Source organism: Malaclemys terrapin, chromosome 2, assembly GCF_027887155.1.
Source record: "Malaclemys terrapin pileata isolate rMalTer1 chromosome 2, rMalTer1.hap1, whole genome shotgun sequence".
NCBI lineage: Eukaryota > Metazoa > Chordata > Testudines > Emydidae > Malaclemys > Malaclemys terrapin.
In genome coordinates, this window is record NC_071506.1 from 200,101,655 (window position 1) to 200,123,066 (window position 21,412).

Here is a 21,412-nt window from a genome sequence, read left to right on the forward strand (position 1 = left end):
ACATGGGAAGAGAGAGAGAGAGATGTGGATGAATTGGAATCTCTATGGCTATGTCTACACTACGCACCTTTTGGTGACACAGTAGTGCTGCTAAAAGGCACACAGTGTAGCCACTGTTTGTCAGCAGGAGAGAGCTCTCCTGCCAACAAAAAACTTGCACCCCCAAAGAGAGGCGGTAGCTTTGTCTGCAGGAGAGCTCTCCTGCCAACAAAGCACTGTTCACACCAGCCCTTTTCGACAGCAAAACTTTTGTTGTTCGCGGGGAGGGGGAGTTTCCACACCTCTGAATGACAAAATTGTTCAGGTTCCAGTGTAGACAAAGCCTATATCTAAGTAGGGAACTTTCTCCCTAATTTTTTCACTTGTCTTCTCACGCTATGGTGGTCAGCTGTTTCCCCTATAGAGGCCCCAGTCATGAAATGAGCTTTGTATGGGCAGGAGCTATGATTTCACTCTGCTCACACCTCCCCATTGGATTGCTCTCTCCCTTAGTTGCAGTGTTTCCAGCTGTTTTGATCACAAGTCTCAGGATATTTTTTTAAGCCCCAACTCCTGGAGTCGTGTGATCATGCAAGACTCTCAGCTTCCATTTCTTTTTCCAAAGTAAATTAATTGCTGGGTCTCCTCTGGGTAGAAAGGAAAGCTGGAAAATGCGAAGCCTGAAGGCTCAAACCCCAGAGGGCAGACACAGAGCACCGAACATTTATTATTTTGACAAATCGGATGGTTTTAAAGCCCAGCTCATGATCTTTTCATGCTTGGGCCATCACTGTAGGGGACTTTCCTCTTCTCTCCAGGCCACCCCAGCTATCACTCCCTTGCTCCCCATGCAGGTTCCCGCCTTCCCGCTGCGCATCATGTGACCGCGCCAGACAAGCCAGGGGAGGTAGGAGCGGCGCGGAGGCGGCGCCGCCAGACGCCCCCAGGCTGGGCTGGAAGATGGGGAGCCTGGAGGCTGCCAGGCGGGAACCTCAGCGTCACGCGCTTGCTACAGGGCTACAGTGAGCGCTGTGTGCCGGCAGGGGGCGCCCTGCGCTCTCCTCTCTCTCCACCCTACCCCGCCCGCCGGTTTGATTTGAGCGCAGGCGCACTCGTCCCTTCTCGTGACCTCCTCCCTCCCAGCAACCCCCGCAATGAACTGCCCGTATCTCCCTGCTTCTGCACACTCCCAGAGCAGTCGGTTTCCGGAGGTCAACAGCAGCGTCAGTCGCCTGGGTCCCAGCCCGGCGCGCGTGAGAAACAGCGCCTGCGCGAAAGGGATGGGAGGAGGGCGTTCTCTCGCGCATGTGCACGAGGAACGGAAGGGTGGGACAGGGGAAGCGCGGCTCGAGTTCCCTGCCGCCCACACCCGAGCGCGCGCGTGATGGCGGGGGCGCGCGCCGCCGCCGATCTTAACGGACGTTGAGGGAGGAGGTGAGAACGAACGCGCGCGCGACCGCCTCCGTCCGCAGCCCGGGTTTGTCCGGATCCTTCCCCGCGGGCGCTGAGGCTGAAGAGGAATCGGCAGCCGGAGGTTTGTCCGGGCGAATGGCGGGGAGGGGGACGCGGCGGCTGCGTTTGCCCCCCTACCCCGGGAGGGAAGGAGAAAGGAGGCTGCGGACCTGCCGCCGCGCAGCACCGAGCCCCCCCTCCCCCCCCGCCGGCAGCGTCCGCTCCGCCGCGGCCTGTGCAGTGCGAGCGGCTCCTGGGTGCCGGGGAGTGACCCGCGGGCTCTGCCCAGGGCCCTCCCCTCTCCCTTCCCGGGCCCTCTGGCGATGTCCCCGCGCCGCTGCCGTGTCGGCTCTGTGCGGCCTGTGGCGGGGTGCGGCCCCCGGGAGTCTCGGTGTGTCCCCGCCCGGCGCTGCGGCTGCGAGGGGACCGGAACAGTCCGGCAATAACAGCAGCCAGCTCGGGGGAGACGGGGCCGCCCCCGCCCGGCGGGCCCCGGGGGGCGGAGTGTGTGTCGGGCCTTCGTGTGTCTTCCCCTTCTGCCGCCGCCGCTGCGCCCAGAGACGGGGCCGGCCCCTCGGGGGAGCCTTGTCATTAGTGGTAGGTTCACGACGGATGGGCTCCGCGGTGCCTGCGGAACCCCCCAGCGTCGCAGTGGGCCGGGCGTAGCAGGGGGCCCTGCACTTGATGCCCATTGTCCGGAGCGGGTGGGGAGGATGTGAAACTGATTGTAGAGCCTCTTGGCTGTAAAGTTGTGATAGGAGCCTTTGAGGTGAAGGGCGCTTGGAGGTAATGGCGCTGCTTTCTTGTCCAAGCGATCCTGGAGTCGGCATTACATCGAAAGGCATCAATGTACAGTGCTGCTGCTTGCGGTGACTTCTAGCCTCCCTCAGTGCTCAAGTGTAGGATAACTTGAGGGATTACTAGTAGTTTTCAGCTTTAACTGGGCTTCTGTTGATTGCTGTTTAATATAACATACTGCTTCCTTTTCTGATGTGGCTACACAGTTTAAACATACAATATGCCTAGCACAAGATGTAGACTAGTTTTGATGTTTTCCATCATGTGCAAATTATTTCCCCATCTTAAGCATTTGGCTTTTGAGTTTTCCCTTAGCAGACAGAAAATGATTGGACACATACACTAACTGCTTTTGAAAAAATTGAAACTTGATTATGATTTATAACAATATCTGTTTTTCTAATTCTTATATTTTTATAAGGTGAGCTGCAAAGCCAAACAAAAGTTGACTTTTTTTTTTTTTTGCTGCTTTGTGATATAATGAAAGCCCAAAAGATTTATTTTTAAAATTTCCATTGGTCTCTTTACTTCAGAAATGTACTTGGGAAGACTCGACTGGAGAACAAGTAGGATTATTCCTATTCAAACTACATTAAGGCTGAGAGGATATGAGAGTAAAGATCCTTACAAGAATGTTGTAGTTAAGTAGTTAGATCATCATTAAAAAGTCAGGAAATTTATACTGAATGTTAATTACCAAGAAACAAGCATTTGAAAATTCCATATTAAGTATTATAATTACCTTATCTCTGCAAGTCATATAACCTGATCTGGTTATAGAAGGCATGCTTATGGAGACACTTTAGTTCTTGTCTAATCATACTTGGATAATTGTTCGGTTCATGGACTCACAAGGCCCAATTTTGCAAGATGCTGAGTACTACCCTCAGTACCTTACAAGATTGGGCCACTAAACAAATAGCAAACTCCACCCTGCTAAGGTGAGTTTTTTTTAATTTGGGCTGTATGACCGTGAAGAAGACCTGAGTTGGTGCCGTTGCTGTTAAATTATTTTAGCTCTTACAATCTGAGGTCATTTGTGGGGAGGGTAAGATACAGTTTTCAATCTTCTTACTTTTCCAGGACATCACTGAGGGCAAAGTTTAAGGTAATCTTAATGAATTTCTGTATTCAGCTGTTTGGATTTCTTGTCTCACCACCATACTGTTTCAGACAGTTCCGGAAGTTAAGATCTATGATGGAGGTTCTGGAATTGAAAACTTCATCTAGCCAAGTATGTTTTAAGAGCAGTGTGTATAATATTTCAGATATTCTGGCTCTCATGACGTATCAAAGTCCAATATTAGTTAGGTCTTTGGAACTCCATGTCCTCCTCCTTCGGTATCAGAATCTACCTAGTGTCTTCAGGTTTCAGGACTCAGTTCTACAAGAACTGATGCCATGGCAGCATCAGAACTGGCAGAGGAAAACATCTAAGAAATGGAACTGCTTCATCAATCACCTATTTATTTTTCAGTGGCGAGCTGCATGTTTGACATGTTGCCCAAGAGTCCAGAGCTAGTTCTAACTTCTGCTTCTATGTTCCACTTTTTGTTGTGGAGATCCCTTGGGATGGTTGATTAACTTAAATGATCAATTTTAATCTTATTTAGCATTTGCATTTTTCAGGTATTTTCCTTGAGAGGTTCATTCTTATTGGTTGGTATAACTATATTAAAGCATGTTGATTTGCAACTAAATATAGCTTTTATACCAAATTTGGTGGTACTTTATGTACTAGGAGGATACAGTATCTATACAGGCTTATTTAAGTAGTTATGTAGCTCAGCATTCCTTCACATAACTCTTAAATTTTGTTAGAAGATGGCAAATGACATACTTATTTACTAGATTTTTTTTGCTTATTTGTGAGCTGCATTTGGATGAAAATTGGAATTCTATTAAAAATGGAAAACTGAAATTTATTTTAATTATCTCATTTGTGCTGGATAATAAGAAAAACTAAGTAACACGGCTGTTACTCTGAAAGAAAAACTAAGCTGATCAAAACACATTTTGCTTTTAAAACTAATTTATTAAGCAGAAGAGGAGGTATTAATTGTAGTTAGTGAATTGACTGTTCCTTGTCACCCTGGACCAGATTTTCAAAGGTGTCTAGGTGACTAAAGATATGGATAAGTGCTTTTGAGAAATCACCTATGCGTATGTTTAAGGCACCTAGAATACCTTTAAAAATCTGGCTCTCCATGTTTTTCAAGTTATTAGAATTTGTAGATCTCATCCTCTCCCACCTGGTTTTTATTCATACATTAGAAGAGGGAAAACAAGCTTTCCTGCTCTTTCAACTCCCAATCTATTACTCAACTTTAACTGAACTTGTCCAAACAAAGAAAATATTTTCTCTGCACCTGCTACCTAAACTGAAACCAAAAGTAATAAATTCAAATATTTTTCTGTTCAACACAGCACTTGGTCCATTATAAAGATTGAAAATAACAGACACTTACTGCCATCCATAACAGTGTGACGTGTTTATATAACTTGAGTTGATCACCAAAAGTTAAATATCTTCCCCTGGTTCTGGATATAATTAAAAAAGCAGTACCCTTTAACTCATTAAAGTTTGAGAGGTCATTGATGCAACCTGTCTTTAATTTAAATGATTTTTAATAAATTGGGTCTTAACATAGGTTGTCATAACTTCAAAATTAGCAGTTTGTAAAAGAAAAGTGTTAGATTTTTTAATTTAAAAAAAAAAATTAAAAAATCACTTATTTTTAATACATCCTGTCACTTTGTTGGTTTTGTTGCAGCTTGATGTGGTACTGCTGTGGATCAGTGGATAACTGAGATAATTCTGCTTGAATATGCTATCCAGTCCACTCCAGCCTCTCAACTCTTCCCCACCAGTGCCTCTTTAGGTATTCCTGTCATGAAACCACAGAGACGCAGACCAGAAAAAGACTCCTCATTAAAGGAGTTGGGCCATTCAGGTGTCCCAGTTGGACATAGGGGATAATCTTCTTCATTGTCCTTCTACTGAAAAAGATTTTTTGTCCCATTGTCTCTCCAAAATCAGAGCAGCTTTTTCAGAAAGGTCAAGTTCCACATATTGTAATGCTAGCTTCCATCATCCATACCCATTTCCCGTTCAGACTTAAGATATCTATTTCTATATAGCTATTGGAAAAAATTATGGAAAATACTTTTTTTCCTAGGGAATGTTCACTATCAGTCTTTTTGATCTTAGTTACACCAAGCGTATCAGGTGTGGCTGCTTTACCTCTAAAGGCCTTCATGCATAGGGAGGCAGTGTAGCCTAGTGAATAGAGCACTGGACTGGAACTCAGGAGACCTCTGCCCTGGCTTGCTGAATGATCTTGAGCAAGGCGCTGCATCACTCTGTTCCTCAGTTTCCCCATCTGTAAAATAGGGATAATGATACTGTGCCAGATTGAGAGCTACTATATTATTAGATGACTGGCCATGAGATGTTAATCAATAAACATGATGCTCATGCGTGTCCTGACTTACGTAAAGCATCTTCTTTACATATGCTATCCTGGTTTTCCCATGGTCATGGGCACTTTCTTGAAATTCATGGACTCTTAATGAGGTGTCCTCCCGAAGAAGAATTCTAAGCTTGTGTGATCCCACCAGATGATAGTGGGACTCCTGGCCTCTTCCACAAATATAACATTTTATGCACAGAGTGAAACTGTTCAGCATGAAACTGCCAACATTGGCAGTAAAATTCAGTCCAGGTGTGGACAACATGAGGGCTGAGTACTTCAGAGATTCTCATTGCCCTTTGGAAGGAACTCCCACACAGTGTTGAAGGGAGTTAATTTCAGACTGACCATCTGCTCTAAACCGGGGAGCCCAACTCTGATCTGATATTTCATAGGTGGTTCACAGTCTTCATATACATTTTCTGCAGCTGACCTCTAAAGTATCTTCAGATCATTTCTGACAGTGATCAAGGTTATGTTGTTTAAGTGTTTTGATAGTTTTTCTCCCAGGTTCAACTTGTCTTCTCCCGGGTTCACCTGTCTGCTGATGTATCTTCTGCCACTGCATAGGTTTGGCTTTCAATCATCCACCCTCAACTAGACCTTTCAGAAATCTTACTACTTGGCACACAACCAGTTCTTTCATGGATCCTTAACCTAGTGATGTGAAAGTTAACAGACTTGACTTTTGAGTCCTTAAACATGATTAGTTCTGCCTGTTAAAGATATTTTATATTAGAATAGTGAGTTGTATTATTTTAATGGCTAGTTGTTTCTTTCACCACCGTCCGTGGGAATGGAAAAAGTTGTCATCTGTTCTCATTCAGACCTATAACAGAGGTGGCACTGGAGTTTCTCACCATATCAGACTGTTCCATCTGTCGGTGTTCTCATCAAAACTTTATTTCTTAGCCAGGGTTTTAACTAGGCTCTAGACACTAAATGTCAGTAGGGCTTTGAGTTATTTGGATAGATCTAAGGCCACGTCTACACTACAAAGTTAAGTCGACGTCATGTAAATTAGTATAGAGCCTCTGTCTTGCATGGCCACACTATGCTTATTTTGTCAGCGGCGTGCATCCTCACTAACAGGACTTGCATTGACGTATGGAGCACTGCACTATGGGTAGCTATCCTACAGTGCATGTAGCTGAGTGGAATTTTGGGTTGGACTTGCAATGGCACAGGTGGCTATGGGAACATGGCGTTAGCATCCCATAATGTACTTTCTCCCTCCCTGAAAGCAATGGCAAACAAACCAAGCCTTTTTCATGCCTTTTTTCATAAACGTGGGTTACCTGCTCTGATGCCATAGCGCGATAAGCATAGACCTCGATCAGCTGTACACAGTTGTAAGCATTACAAACACCTTGCGCCTTATTCTGGAGTATTTACACAGCTGATACAGGAGGCACTGCATGGAACAATGTGATGCCATGCAAGCAGCCCTGCTAGAGGACATAGAGCGGAACAGTTCACAGTTGCTGGCAACCGTCGTGCATCACCTTGACATGGTTGAGCACCATTTCTGGGCCCAGGAAACAAGCACTGACTGGTGAGACCACATCGTTATGCAGCTATGGTATGAGAAGCAATGGCTGCAGAACTCTCGAATATGTAAGGCCACTTTCCAGGAACTGTGTGAAGAGCTTTCCCCAGCCCTGAAACGCAGGAAGATTTTCAAAAGGATTAGGCGGTGCATTAAGACATTAGCTACTGGGGTAGAAGTCTCATTAGGTTGATACAGCAGTAGGGTATATTGATTTGGTGTAATGTAAGCTGTGACTTGACATAAACGCCTTTGCTTTTTGACCCAGAACCCTGCTATGCTTTTACATCTGTTGGTGACTTCCACATTTTAAGTTCACTAGAAACTTGACAGTCTGTATCAAGTTAGCAGTTCATGTTAGTGTCTAGGAGCACAGGAAGTAGTTAGTACAGCAGTTCTTCTCTTACCCTTCTCTGTCTCCTGTCTCTCTCCCCACCCCCTTCATCCCAAACAAAAACATCACCACACCTTGCTTTGGTATTTGAGTGACACTTAAACTATAACAGCCTTAGGTACATTCACAGAAATGCATGTTAATTCCAAAGTTAGTTTCTGTTGATGTGTGTTAAACTTTTAATGCTATAATCTAAAGGTATGGCTATGCTGCATGCCGCTTTCAGCAGCGTGTTGTATACGTACCCGTGTAGCTCCCCTCCCCGTCCATCCTCTCCCCAGTATGGTTGTAAATAGCAGTTAAGAGCATAAGACATGATTTAGGGGAGTAAAGACATGCCTGAAGGGTGTGGATATGTATTTGAGTATGTACCCTGTATGTGTGTCTACTTCTCCAAGTCATGTCTCCTCATAATAGCAGTATAGTGTCCTATTGCCAGAGCCTTTCCCCCACCAGATCTGCCAACTCCCTGCTGCTGGAGCCTCTTCCCATAGCAGGGAAGACTCGGGCAGCAAAAAAAGGCCCAGCCTTTCCCAGGTCCCTCAAATCCTCCACCCCCCCCCCCCCCCCCGCCTTTCCTGGCAGCAGTGAAAGGCTCCAGCATTGGGGAACTGAGGAAATCTTTCCCTGCTGCCTACCCTTTACCAGAGCCTTTCACTGACATGTAACTGCCACCAGTGGTGTATAGTGTAAACATAGCCTCAGTGTGTTACTTTTTCCAGTTATGTATCACTCATTATCAAGGTGTTACTTATAAGCAGGTACTTGAATAATTTTTCCAGCACCTAATAGCTCAAAGACTGCGTCTGCTTGCCAGAGTAAAAATCCTATGCCACCATGTCTCCTCTGGTTGTGTATTGTCTGTTGTGTATGAAATTTAAATTGTAACACTTTTTTGACAATCCGCTCTTTATGCAAAATAAATTACCATGCTTTTCTGATACCTCCTTTTCCTTTCTGGCTTCCTTCCACTTCTGTTTGCATATAAAAGTTCATATCAATCCAAGTAAAGATGCACTGTGCATGTTTACTCTTTCCTTTCTCTCACCCCTTCTTTCCTATACTACAGTTTACCGTTTCCTTCTCATTTCTTGTAAAATGTTTGGAAAATGGAAAATTTCCAATATTTTCCCCTAGTTTTTGTTTGAAATACACCTCTACCTTGATATAATGCTGTCCTTGGGAGCCAAAAAATCTTACTGCATTATATCGAACTTGCTTTGATCCGCTGGAGTGCACAGCCCCATTCCCCCAGAGCACTGCTTTACCGCGTTATATCTGAATTCGTGTTGTATCAGGTCGCATTATATCGGGGTAGAGATGTATTTGTTTGAAGTCTTTGAAACTTTTTGACTAGCTATATTTTTTACTTTCACTGCTCCCCAAATCTTTCTTATTTTTGTCTTAACCCATCACCTTCTTGTCTGTACATATGTTTCACTTGATCAACATGGGTAAATTTATTAAACCAGATTTTATATTTACATTGCTAGTTTTTTTACTGTCTTTTTATTTTATATTTTTACAGTGGATGTCTTATATGGCTGTCTTTCGTTTCCTAATTTATAAGTAGACTCTCAGATAACTTCCTAAAATTTCAGGCTTAAATGCTCATCTCTGAGAGAGACAAATCCAGAGCCTCATTAAAATTCTTACTGTGAAAACAATACAAACACAAAATTGAGGATTAGCAAATAGTTCTATATTTGCAGCCGACACCACCACGTGTGTGTACTGAACATCAAAACATCAGGAAAGCTGAAATGCTTCAACCAGGCTATTTTCCATCAGGGTTTGCAGTTTCAAGTCAATGGGACTCGTGCTCCTAAGTCCATTAGATATTTTTGAAACCCCCCCTCCCCATGACTAAACATGTGCTTGGGGGGCTTAAAATTTGGCTCCTGATTTTGGCATATGAATATAAAGTTCATGACCTAGGTTACTGAAAAAATCTAAATTTTTACTCTTAATGCTGAAGCACTTCTTTTTGAAGTGATGAAGACTTTATGGTATCAAAAATCAGTAAAAATACAGTTTTAGCCCCTGATGCACCATGCTTAACTTGACATCAGTAGAACTGTTCATATCATTAAGTGTCTGCAGCATCAGGACCTTAATTCTTCATATTTTGTTTGTACGAGTTTTGTAAGATTCAAATACAACTTACCAGTTGTGGCATTTAAAAAGCAAAACAAAAACCAACCCAGCACTTATTATGTAGTCTACTAATATGTTTGAAGCGCAAATTTTCAAGTTCTGCAAAGCCTCAACCTGGTTTAAAAGAATCCAGGGTTGAGCAGTTCAAGCCACTTATTGTTTCCAGATTCCAAAACTCTGATTTTTAACACTAACAACTTGCTGAAGGCAATTTCTGACTGTTCACAAATAGTGATACCAACAATTGTCACTTGAGCAAGGTGGATTGATTTAAATCAAAGCAATTTTAAAATTTGTGATTTATCATGATTTAAATGAGCAAGCTGAAAATCTGTTTAAACAAAGTAAGTGTTATCTGTAGTTAGTGAATTGAACCATGTCCTTCATGATTTTAAAGTATAAAGTAGTAGATCCCATCCTTTCACACCGAGTTTTTATTTATAAGCTGTAAGAGGAAAACAAGCTTTCTTGCTTTTTCATTCAAAGTTAAGAAATCAATTGGGAATTAAACTAGTCATTGAACTGAACTAGTTGAATAAATATTCACTCTGCATCTACAGAGGAGACGCTACTGCTGTCAAAAACTAGTTTAGCACTTCAACTAACTTTGGTTGCAGGGATTAGTCAGTGACTTCCACGAGTTTAGTGGTTTGACTTTGTATAGCTTAGTTTTTTGTAATGACCATCACCATAGCATCTGTGCAGCTGGCTATGTATACAAACTTTTTAAGCCCAGATCTGAAAATTATAGCACTTAATGTAGTGACAAAGCATCATCTTGGTATTGGAGATGCATATATTGAACCAGTGCTTTTCATTTTCAGTATTCTACCTGAAAACTGTACACATCTTCTACAGTTTTAAGATTATAAGGGATTTGGAAGGCTGATACTAAGGGTATTTAGGTGACCTTAATGATACAATTACATTCTTTATGTGAAATGAAGTCTTAACTTAGTATTTCCAGGCTCTTTAATATGAGAAGTTCTTGTGAATAATAGCATTCTTATGACTTCTTAACTGAAGTGATTCTTCCAACCTTAATTTGAATTTTTTTTCCCCTGAGATATCTTTAAGAAACTTTTTTGCCTTGAACCGCTATTTAAAACTTTTTTCTTCATATAGTGAGACACTTCTTGAAATCTAGCAAGAGAAGTCAAGTGTAAAGTTAGGTGAAGCCATTTTGGAGATATGTAGTGACCCAAACAAAAATTAGAAAAAAATAAGAAAATATATTTTAACCCCATGTCCCAAGTTCCACTTGTCCTATAGTAGAATTTTTTTCTGAAAAGATTAGATCTGACATGCAGAATAGGTAGACAAGTGCGGTTTTGTTGAAGGTTGGGTGGGTTATGGGAAATATGACTAGTAATAATAGGAAGCTAGTTTCTTAACTATGGAAAGGCATCTCTAATGTTAAAATATTGATAAGTTATTTTGAAGCATGTAATGCAGACAAAAGAATTTTGTTAATGCTGGGATGGAATACAAATCCTAAATTTATAGATGGTAGCTATCTTTACTATTCGCTGGAGTAAATAAAGGAGTTCCTACCACAAAAAAAAAAAAAAGTAAGGTACTTCTGAGAGAGGAATACAGTCATTTATATGCAATGTTGCCAAGTGAACCTTAACTTTGTCGTCCGACTTTGATTTTCACTTCTCAGCTGTAGAGTTGTATTGATGTAAAATTTATTTTTTCTGTTCTATTTCATAGATCTAGGCTCCTTAACTTGAAGAAAAATCATGTATAAACTGTTCTGCCTTTCTCTCTTTATTTTTAACCTTTAGATATTTTTGCACTTGTTTCAGAATCTTTCTAGAAATGTGTGTGATGTTTAAAATTGTATTTCAAATAATGTGTACTCAAGGCAACCATTTTAGGCATGAGAACTGTGAAAGAAGAAATTGTGCTTTTAAAAGGTACTAATTTGTGAACCAATTTTATTTTCTTGCTTGCAGCCACTGATCATGAGATGTTTCCACGAAATCTACCTCAGACCTCACTTTTGCTCATTAATGTGCTGCGCCATTTCAAATCTCAGCAGGAACTCTGCAAACACTCTTGAAAAAGTCTCGAGAGAACAGATTGTGACACCAAATCAATGCGTGATGACCTAGTAGTAGGTTGAAGTCTGAAACATTCTTGATGCAGCAGTCCAAGATAACACTGCCTAATGTATCGATATAATTTCTAAAGGCTACAAACAGCTCCTGCAGTTTCTTCTTGTTATGCCAGAAACATTCATTTGACCTTTCTCCTGCAGAAAGATCCTTGCCTCTCTAATCTAGTCCTGGAAATATTAATGGAATACAGTCATGTCTACTCAGGATGAAAGGCAGATCAATGCCGAATATGCTGTATCCTTGCTGGAGCAGTTAAAATTGTTCTATGAACAGCAATTGCTAACTGACATAGTGTTGATTGTTGAGGGCACTGAATTCCCCTGCCATAAGATGGTTCTTGCAACATGCAGCTCTTATTTCAGGTAAGTGTTCAAATCATGATTCATTCATTCAGGTAAAGACATATTGTACTGTTTTGTAAGCAATGCTAGACGTACATAGTTAAAAAATGAATGTACAGCCCAACAATTTAAAGATTTAGTGCTGGAAATCTGAAGTGAATAGTATAGCTCTTAAATATTTCAAGTAATAGTAACATTGAAAGGTCAAAGTAGGGTTTTCTAGCATTTTATGACTTATTCCAGCCAAAGACACTGCATCGCCATCCTGCATTTGGAGAAAGGACATAATTTTTTATGATCAACAGCCCCATTCTGGAGTTAGTTCAGGCTGTGTAATGCAGTTCATTTCCTGTCTCCAGCATGTGGAACAGCTTTTCCCAGATAAGCAAGACATTTAGTATATGTTGTCCTTTCTGTTGACATGGTTCTAAAATAGGCTCTCAGGTGAGTAGGGATTCCCTACTGAGAGGAAACAGTCCCCATATCACCTCCCGCAACATGCTCCTCGTTCTCTTTGCTCCTTGAACAAGTGTCTTCTGCTCCTTTTAAATGCAGAGATTTCTGAGGAATCTTACAACTTCATGTTTTGAGCTGGATAATAAAAATAGGCACTGCAGAAGCCAGAACCTCTGTTTTGGGTTTCATCCCCACTAGGATGGAGGATTAAGCATTGTTTTAATCCTGAGATTCTTACTGTGCCAGTGCTATCCAAATCTTTACTATGGTGCTAGTGAACTTTTAAATCCACTAGGTCCTGTTGTGTTTACCCTCTTAAAAGGGGTTTCTCTTAGGTGAATTTGTTAGTTCTCATACTATCTTTGTGGATTTCTCCATGCCTAGTTTTAGAAAACTAATCTATACTGGGGTTTTGGAGCAGGGCTTAGTCATGCACGTTGATGCCACTGAAACATTTTTCTGCCTGTCTGGCCCTGGAAGTGAAAGCCTTGAAACTAGCATCTGGAACTGATTGATAAGTTAGTAATGACCTTGGATCTTCTGTATCACTGGTTCCCAACATAGGGGTCACAAGCATCCTTCCTTTCTTTATAGCTAGCTAGAATTGGGTTTCCCCAAAAACCCACTGTTCTATACATTTGGCTCTTGAGGCAAAGATGGCAGTGATCTCTGAAGATGTGCTTCTGGAGTATTCTATAGCGTAGGGGTTCTCGTAACAAAATTTTTGGTGGCCTTAACGTGCGTTCATACGCCAAAATCAGGTGGCCGGCCTGACAACTCTCCCTCTGTCACTGTCTCCCATGGCCCTTCACGAGAGCCTGCCCTGGGGGTCGGGAACTTACCAGCCGCCTGCGGAGTCCCAAGTTCCTCATGCCCTGGCCAGTCGGGAGCAGGGGAGCTGCCCAGGGGAATGCCTTGGCAACTGAATGCCGCAACTGCCTCCACTGTTGAGCTGCCTCCTGTGCCACGCACACTGGCCACACATGTCTCCAGAGGAGCTGTCCAGAGCCCCCAGTGTAAACACCAAGGCAGCCCATTTCACTGCCCTTGGTAACAACTATTCAGGCACAACAGCTGGGCACTGCAGGAAGGAGCTGCTGCTTTGCTCCTTGTGATCTCTGCCTATGCTTTGGAGGCTGTCATGGCCACAACAAAATCTGCTGGTGACTGCTTCCCTCTCTTTGTGGGAGTCAGAGGCAGTCTTGGTGAGTTGTGAAGTGTTTGGCTCTCTCTCATACGCAGCCTGACATGGTTTTATCTTGGCTTATATTTCCTAACAAAATGGGAATATCAGATCCCAAACTACTCTAAAGGAGTGTCTTCCACTTCTTCCCCAACCCCTGTTATTCAGCTAGCTGATTTATGAAGGGGGAAAAGAGGTTTTTTGTCCACTGGAATAAAGTACAGTGACATTTTTCTAAGTGATTAGGAAACAGACCCTAGTCTTGAAATTAAGATTGTCTTGAATAAAACTGCCTCTAGCCTGAAAAACAAGCTTATTATCCACAGTGAAAATTACTGGTTTCAAGGGAAATGTCTTAAGGAGGCACAACAATTTTAAGGGGTAAAATATATGTACATTTTATCTATTTTTTAAATATTTTTAAATGCAATATACCACCAATCTTGTCTTTCGTATGTCTGCCTTTTTCCTGCATTGTCTTCTACGTCCTCCCATTGTTTACTTGTACCCCTTTAACTTCTAGATCAACTGTTTTACACCTGCAGAATATAATGGGTTTTGTTTTGTAACTTCTGATCTTTCCTTTCCTTGAGAGCTGTTCAGTCACATGCAGGATTCAAAAAGCTTAGTTACCTAAAAGGACTAAATTTACTATCCAAAAATTGATGGGGAGTCTGCATATGAGAGAGCTTTTTTTCTCTTTCTCATAGTGAAGTTGCTGGAAAAGGAAATTCTAACAAGGTGCTGTCCTCGAGACTTGCTCATGGACACAGTTTCTGGTTGTTTAGATACTTAAATCCCTAGAATCTCTCTGGCTTCTGAAAGATTGGGGGTTCAGTGGGGGGCTCATCACACCCCACCCATTGCCTGCTATTAGTGGAGGAGGAAAGGCAGATTTTTGATTTGCAGATTTAGGACTACCATACTGGTAGTCCTAAATCAGTATATTTGAAAATGTAGGAAATATCCAACAATATTTTAAAAAAATTAATCGTGTGATTAATCACACTGTTAAACAATAATAGAATATTGTTTATTTAATCGCTTGACAGCCTTACTAACAATGCTTCTGTCTGTTTTCAGATGGTATTTGTAACTGGCTCCAGAGTTCCAGCAATTCTAGAAATAACAAGCCATTAAATTTGGTCAGACACAAATTGTGGATGGCTAGTAATCACAAGATGCCAGTGTTGGAAACTATGAAAGCCCACAAAGTATTAGATTAGAATATGCCGTCAGACCTCTTTCTAAGATGTGGTTGGTTTGTATATTAGAATGGGAAGTTGGACACTGGGTATGGAAGGGGTGTCACATTTTGTGGTGGTGTCACTCTTTCCCTATTTTCTTCTTGGCTTTCATTTTAAATAGTCTCTTAAATCAAATCTTTGTAATGCAAAGATAAGGTTGATCTAAACATTAAAGACAAGAAACAGTCACATATTCAAGTTTTCAATACTACCCTTAATGCTAAACTGTGCATAAGCAAAATTATACACTTTTGTTGTAAATACTGATTTAATAAAAGAACTCTTAAGTTCTTGTCTCATCAGCTGCCAGTGCTTATAATAACAAAGCATAGCACTTGTGGTGCTTACAACACTTGTCAGAATTAAATTTGGTATGTATTATATATGTAAAGAAAGATACAAAATCATCCTCTTTTGTGATTGTATTTCACTTTTTTAAAGCTTTAAAGCTGACCTTCCAGCCTTAGGGAAGGGACTTATGCAGTTATTGATTTCTGCGGGGGGAAAATGGCAGAACAAATGTATGCCAGTCTTCCAAATCTGAAGAGTCCATTGTATTTAACAAATGGTAAAGACTTACATGGAAGGCAATTATACCCTTCTATCAACCCAAGCACCCTCTGTGCCCCTGACCTAACGTGAGTTCTTATGTATCCTACATAAGATGCAAAAGGTAGAGCCATATGAGTTTCTTTAAAAAACAAAATCAGAACCACATGTATTTTTCAGGAAGCATTTTCTGCATTTGTTTCTAGCAACTTCTGCTGGAGAATGCGTCTGTTCTTGTTGTAAGATGACAGTGTAAAATATTTCTCCATTTTTCTGACCAAGTATGCAACCATGTCAAATCAGTCCCTGCTTATGGTTTAAAATGTACTCCTGGGGGAATTCTGCACTACTGCGCATGTACATAATTAATGAGCCAGGCATATTTTTAATTTTTTTGCGGCGAAAAAAAGCTTCTGCTGAAATGTTGCTGCAGTTCACCCTTTTGCCCACCAGAGGGTGCTGTGGCAATAGAACACAGCAGCAGCTCCTGGCCAGCTAGGAAAGAGAGAGAGAGAGAGAGCCTGCCTGCCTTCCCAGTGCCTGTCAGGCCATGGGCTATGGAGAGAGCGTGGATGCTGGTGGGGAGCGGGGGAGGTGTCAGTCAGGGGCTCATAAGGGCTAGTGGAGGAGGACAAACTAGGTCAGTGGCTGAATGGGAGTGGAGGCACGGGGGAGGGAAGTGCCAGGCCACATGGTGATGGGGGAGGGGGTGCAGAGCTACATAGGGATAGTTGGTGGCTGAGTGGGGGACCAGAGACATGGGGAGGGGATAAGAGCCATATAGGGACAGGGGAGTGGCTGGGTGGGGTCACAGAGACACATGGGAATGGGGGAGGGGGAATGAAGGGCCAAATGGGGATGGAGGGAGTAGGTGTCTGAGTGTGGATGTTGGTGCAGGAACACATGGGGACAGGGGCAGATGTGCCTGACTGAATGGGAGAGGCTAGGGGTTAGCCAGGGTTTGCAGGGGAAGCTCCTTAACAATCCCTCCCTGCCCCCTCTCAAAAAAATCTGTTCCATACTTTTTCCGCCGACACCCAACAATCCTCCAAGTTCACACCCAGGCTTCTTCCCAGCAATTTACTTCCTTCTCCCTCAGCTCCTCCCTTACTCCCTCAAGCCTTTGCACTGCTTCTGAGGGGTGGGGAAAATATGGTTCTGTATTGTAGTTTAAATGAATTATTACTCAGTTCTGTATTAATATGCCTAGTAAGAAATCTATTTATCAAAAAACATTTTGAAATGACCAAAAATAATTGAAACTGATGTGATTCTATTATTGTTTTGACAAAATATAAATTTTGCAGAATTTTTTGGGTACAGAATTCCCCCAGGAGTAAAAATGGGGTGGTAGCTTACAATAAATATTGATTTATAGAGAACACTATTATAAGTTACTAATATAATTGGAAAAACTTTGTTAAAATGTTTGTTAAATGCTGTGTGATCTAAGGTAAGTACTACATGAATGTAAATGGAAAACTCACATTAGGAATTTTTAAAGTTAAATGAAATGATGACAAATTTTTAGGTGTCTTTCTCTTTTGTGGTTGGAGTGGCTAAATAACCAAAAGCAGTTACTTAAGATTACAGTATGTGTCCTTGTCAGTCTTAATGTAGTATTTTTCTCTTCAGGGCCATGTTCATGAGTGGGCTAAGTGAAAGTAAACAAACACATGTACATCTGAGGAATGTGGATGCAGCCACTTTACAAATTATAATAACTTATGCATACACGGGTAACTTGGCAATAAGTGACAGCACGGTAGAACAACTTTATGAGACTGCTTGCTTCTTACAGGTAGGAACATCATGTATATTTTGAGTAAAAATGCATGATAACTGCTCAATCTCTGTACCAAAATATCTGGTTCTAATTTTTTCCTTAAATTTCAATTACATACCCATTTGTCTCCTTTTTTTAAAAAGATGATAGTAATTTTAAAAATGACTCTTAAGTTTGTTCATATTAGTGTGGACAGCCATTACCAGAATAATCCCACAGCCAACCTATTTTTATGATTTCTGAAGGAGTGTAATTTAAACACAATTTCTATCACTTTATTTTTGTAAGAAGCTAAGTAAAATGCACAAACAGGTAGAGGGTTAAACAATTTGCATGTCAGGTAAACATGGCAATGTTTTAAAAAATCAAATTGTGTAGTCAAATTTCATGTATCTTTCTGGGTAGAATGACGTGTTCTTGGCTCAAAAACCTGCTGTGACTAGCAGTGTCAGTGCAGTATTCTTCCTTTCTTTGTATTTTTTTGCATCTTGTTTATAGGTAAAGGAATAGGTCTTTGTCTACTGTACTTAAGTGGTCTTTTTTTCTTTTTTTTTTTGCATTACAGGTAGAAGATGTGTTACAGCGCTGTCGAGAATATTTAATTAAAAAAATAAATGCAGAGAACTGTGTGCGGTTATTAAGTTTTGCTGATCTCTTCAGCTGTGAAGAGTTAAAACAAAGTGCTAAGAGAATGGTAGAGCACAAGTTCACTGCTGTGTACCACCAAGATGCTTTCATGCAACTGTCACATGATCTACTGGTAGATATTTTAAGCAGTGACAACTTAAATGTGGAAAAAGAGGAGACAGTTCGTGAAGCTGCTATGTTATGGCTGGAATACAACACAGAATCACGATCACAGTATTTGTCCTCTGTTCTTAGCCAAATCAGAATTGATGCACTTTCAGAAGTAACACAGCGAGCCTGGTTTCAAGGATTACCACCTAATGATAAATCGGTGGTAGTGCAAGGATTATACAAATCTATGCCCAAATTTTTCAAACCAAGACTTGGTATGACTAAAGAGGAGATGATGATATTCATTGAAGCTGCTGCTGAAAACCCTGGTAGTCTTTACTCTTCTGTCTGTTACAGCCCCCAGGCAGAAAAAGTTTACAAGCTTTGCAATCCTCCTGCCGACTTGCATAAGGTTGGAACACTTGTAACTCCTGATAATGATATCTATATAGCAGGTGGGCAAGTTCCTCTGAAAAACACAAAAACCAATCACAGTAAAACTAGCAAACTTCAGGCTGCCTTCAGAACTGTGAATTGCTTTTACTGGTTTGATGCACAGCAAAACACTTGGTTTCCAAAGACTCCAATGCTGTTTGTTCGTATAAAGCCATCCTTGGTCTGCTGTGAAGGATACATCTATGCAATTGGAGGAGATAGCGTAGGTGGAGAACTCAACAGAAGAACGGTAGAAAGATATGATACTGAGAAAGATGAATGGACAATGGTAAGCCCATTGCCTTGTGCGTGGCAGTGGAGTACAGCAGTAGCGGTTCATAACTGCATTTATGTAATGGCCCACAACTTGATGTACTGTTATTTTCCCAGGTCGGATGCTTGGATAGAAATGGCTATGAGACAAACTAGTAGATGCTTTGCTTCTGCTGCCGCTTTTGGTGACAAAATATTCTATATTGGAGGATTGCATATTGGCAGCAATTCTGGTATAAGACTCCCAACTAGCACTGTCGATGGGTCTTCCGTAACTGTGGAAGTCTATGATGTGAATAAAAATGAATGGAGAATGGCAGCTAATATCCCTGCCAAGCGGTATTCTGACCCTTGTGTTAGAGCTGTTGTAATCTCCAATTCTTTGTGTGTCTTCATACGAGAAACCCACATGAATGAGAGAGCCAAGTATGCCACCTACCAATATGATCTGGAGCTTGATCGGTGGTCTCTACGACAGCATATATCAGAACGTGTGCTCTGGGACTTAGGAAAAGACTTCCGATGCACTGTAGGAAAGCTGTATCCATCTTGCCTTGAAGAGTCCCCATGGAAACCTCCAACATATCTCTTTTCACCAGATGGGGCTGATGAGTTTGAGCTGGATGGGGAGATGGTTACCTTGCCACCCGTATAGCTCCCAAATTGGAGACTGCACACCTGCTTCTGGGCTCAATTACCTTGAAATAAAACTTTAATGAAAGAACAGGGCTGGAAATTGAAACATTAAACCTGTCTTTCATAATTGTATTTTTATGCCCTACTTAGCATTTGCAGTCATTCAGTGTGAATCAGTGACTTTTACAAGCAGATATGCTTCCATAATCTGAGATACTATCTGATAATTGAGAGAAACCTATATGTATATCATGAGCTTAAGCATCTGACTACTGTCTGAAGAATTAATTTCTAGTTCTATGAAGTCTTTCAGTTCAAGAAAAATCACAAAAGCAGTTATTGTTGCTAGGATGGTATGTCACAATTGTTCTGAAAATATCTTCCAGTTATATTTGAACTATTTCTGGATATTCTACTTTAGTGCTCGTTATATAATTTTCAGTGTGGCCTAAGTAATGGAATGTGCTGCACTTAACACCCCAATATCCGTATCGGTATAGTAATGCCATTTAAAAGAAAAATAAACAAATCCCATGGATCTACCTGTGGTAGGAAGGGTAGATCTTCCTTTGTATGGTAACATGCAGGGCAAAATGACTGCAGGTTCAGTCAAGGTGTATTAAGTGCATGTATTCTATTTTCACTAACTTATACCTGTCTGTTTAGAATACAGGTCTTCCAAGCAGCTGGTGGTTTACCAGATGTGGACTTAAATTGCTGGGCTTGCAATAGGAATTGCTAGCCACTCATAGTGCGGGTCTGTGTGGAGCTTTAATCAATAAATGCCTCCACATTCTGTATTACAGTAACATTGGCTCATGTATAATACTTCCTGCTGCTGATGTATTTTTCCAATGTAAAACAAAGTTTTAGTGTGGATTAACCAGGTCTTTATTTTTTGTTAATTTAATAACAAGCATTACTGTAGTGTGATTGTTTATAGATATCCCTTAGCTATCAGGTTTTTTACTTTTTTTGGGGGGGAGCGAATTGTTCAGGAATATTCTGTACGCTGTGTGCAGGAGAGCAGATGACTAGTGCTGCTCTGGCATTAATCCCAGGAACCACTAGCAGTAGCGGGGCGCCACCAATCTAACATGAACACAGGTGCTTCATGACAACCTTACTAGCATGTTCAGCTGCATCATGTTCTGGCACTGTATTTTGAATGACATTAATTTATTAAAAAAAGACTGAATCTAAATGATTTTTGGTGTGCTTTGTGGTGGGAGAGAGTATAGCTATGAATTTCTCTACTTTTCAGCAGTTTGCTTGGTGATAGGAATTTAGCTTGTTTAAGGGCTGTTAAGATAAGTTATGAGACATGCATGTTTGAAAGCTGTACTTGTTCAGTGAAACTGGAAGTTCAGCTTGATGACATTTGAGATTAGTAAATTCATGTCTACTTCCACCAAATTACTGTATAATGCTTATCGAACGTAAGAAGGAAAAGTGTGGAACAATCTCCATAATATGCTAAGTCAGAAGTCCCACTGTCAGGGGACAGACTCCTTGATTTTCATAAGTAGAATTAGAAATAAAGGTATAAATTTCAAGAAGTAACATATGCATTCTAATAGCAACAGTTCCATTTTGGTTACATTGCCTGTGTATGTTTTTTGGTACAGTAGAGTAACTTGACTCTTCCAGCCATTCATGAAACAAGATACGCTTCTTAAAATGTTGGTGTTAAAATTCAAATTCCAGCATCTGTGGTTACAACTATCATCTTGTGGTTCAAGATCATGCTATAGAACATCTATATAAACCAGTTCTATCCAGTATTAATGTTTGGCATTTGCACCTATATTAATATTTCAGATTGAGGGCTTAGCAATAT

General features: G+C 41.3%; 1 protein-coding gene across 2 annotated transcripts; it reads left to right on the plus strand.

Moving 5' to 3' along the window:
* Positions 1–1,328: 1,328 nt before the first annotated feature.
* On the plus strand, positions 1,329–20,779 carry KBTBD2 (kelch repeat and BTB domain containing 2). 2 transcript variants are annotated; one of them, XM_054019346.1, is made up of 4 exons: positions 1,329–1,513; positions 11,764–12,290; positions 17,340–17,505; positions 18,056–20,779. In XM_054019346.1, exons 2-4 carry the CDS (start codon positions 12,121–12,123, stop codon positions 19,589–19,591), a joined length of 1,872 nt encoding a protein of 623 aa, XP_053875321.1. In that variant the 5' UTR covers positions 1,329–1,513; positions 11,764–12,120; the 3' UTR covers positions 19,592–20,779. The 2 variants fall into 2 exon arrangements, with proteins under 2 accessions (XP_053875321.1, XP_053875322.1); XM_054019347.1 differs by lacking the exon at positions 1,329–1,513 and adding an exon at positions 3,444–3,463.
* Positions 20,780–21,412: the final 633 nt, after the last annotated feature.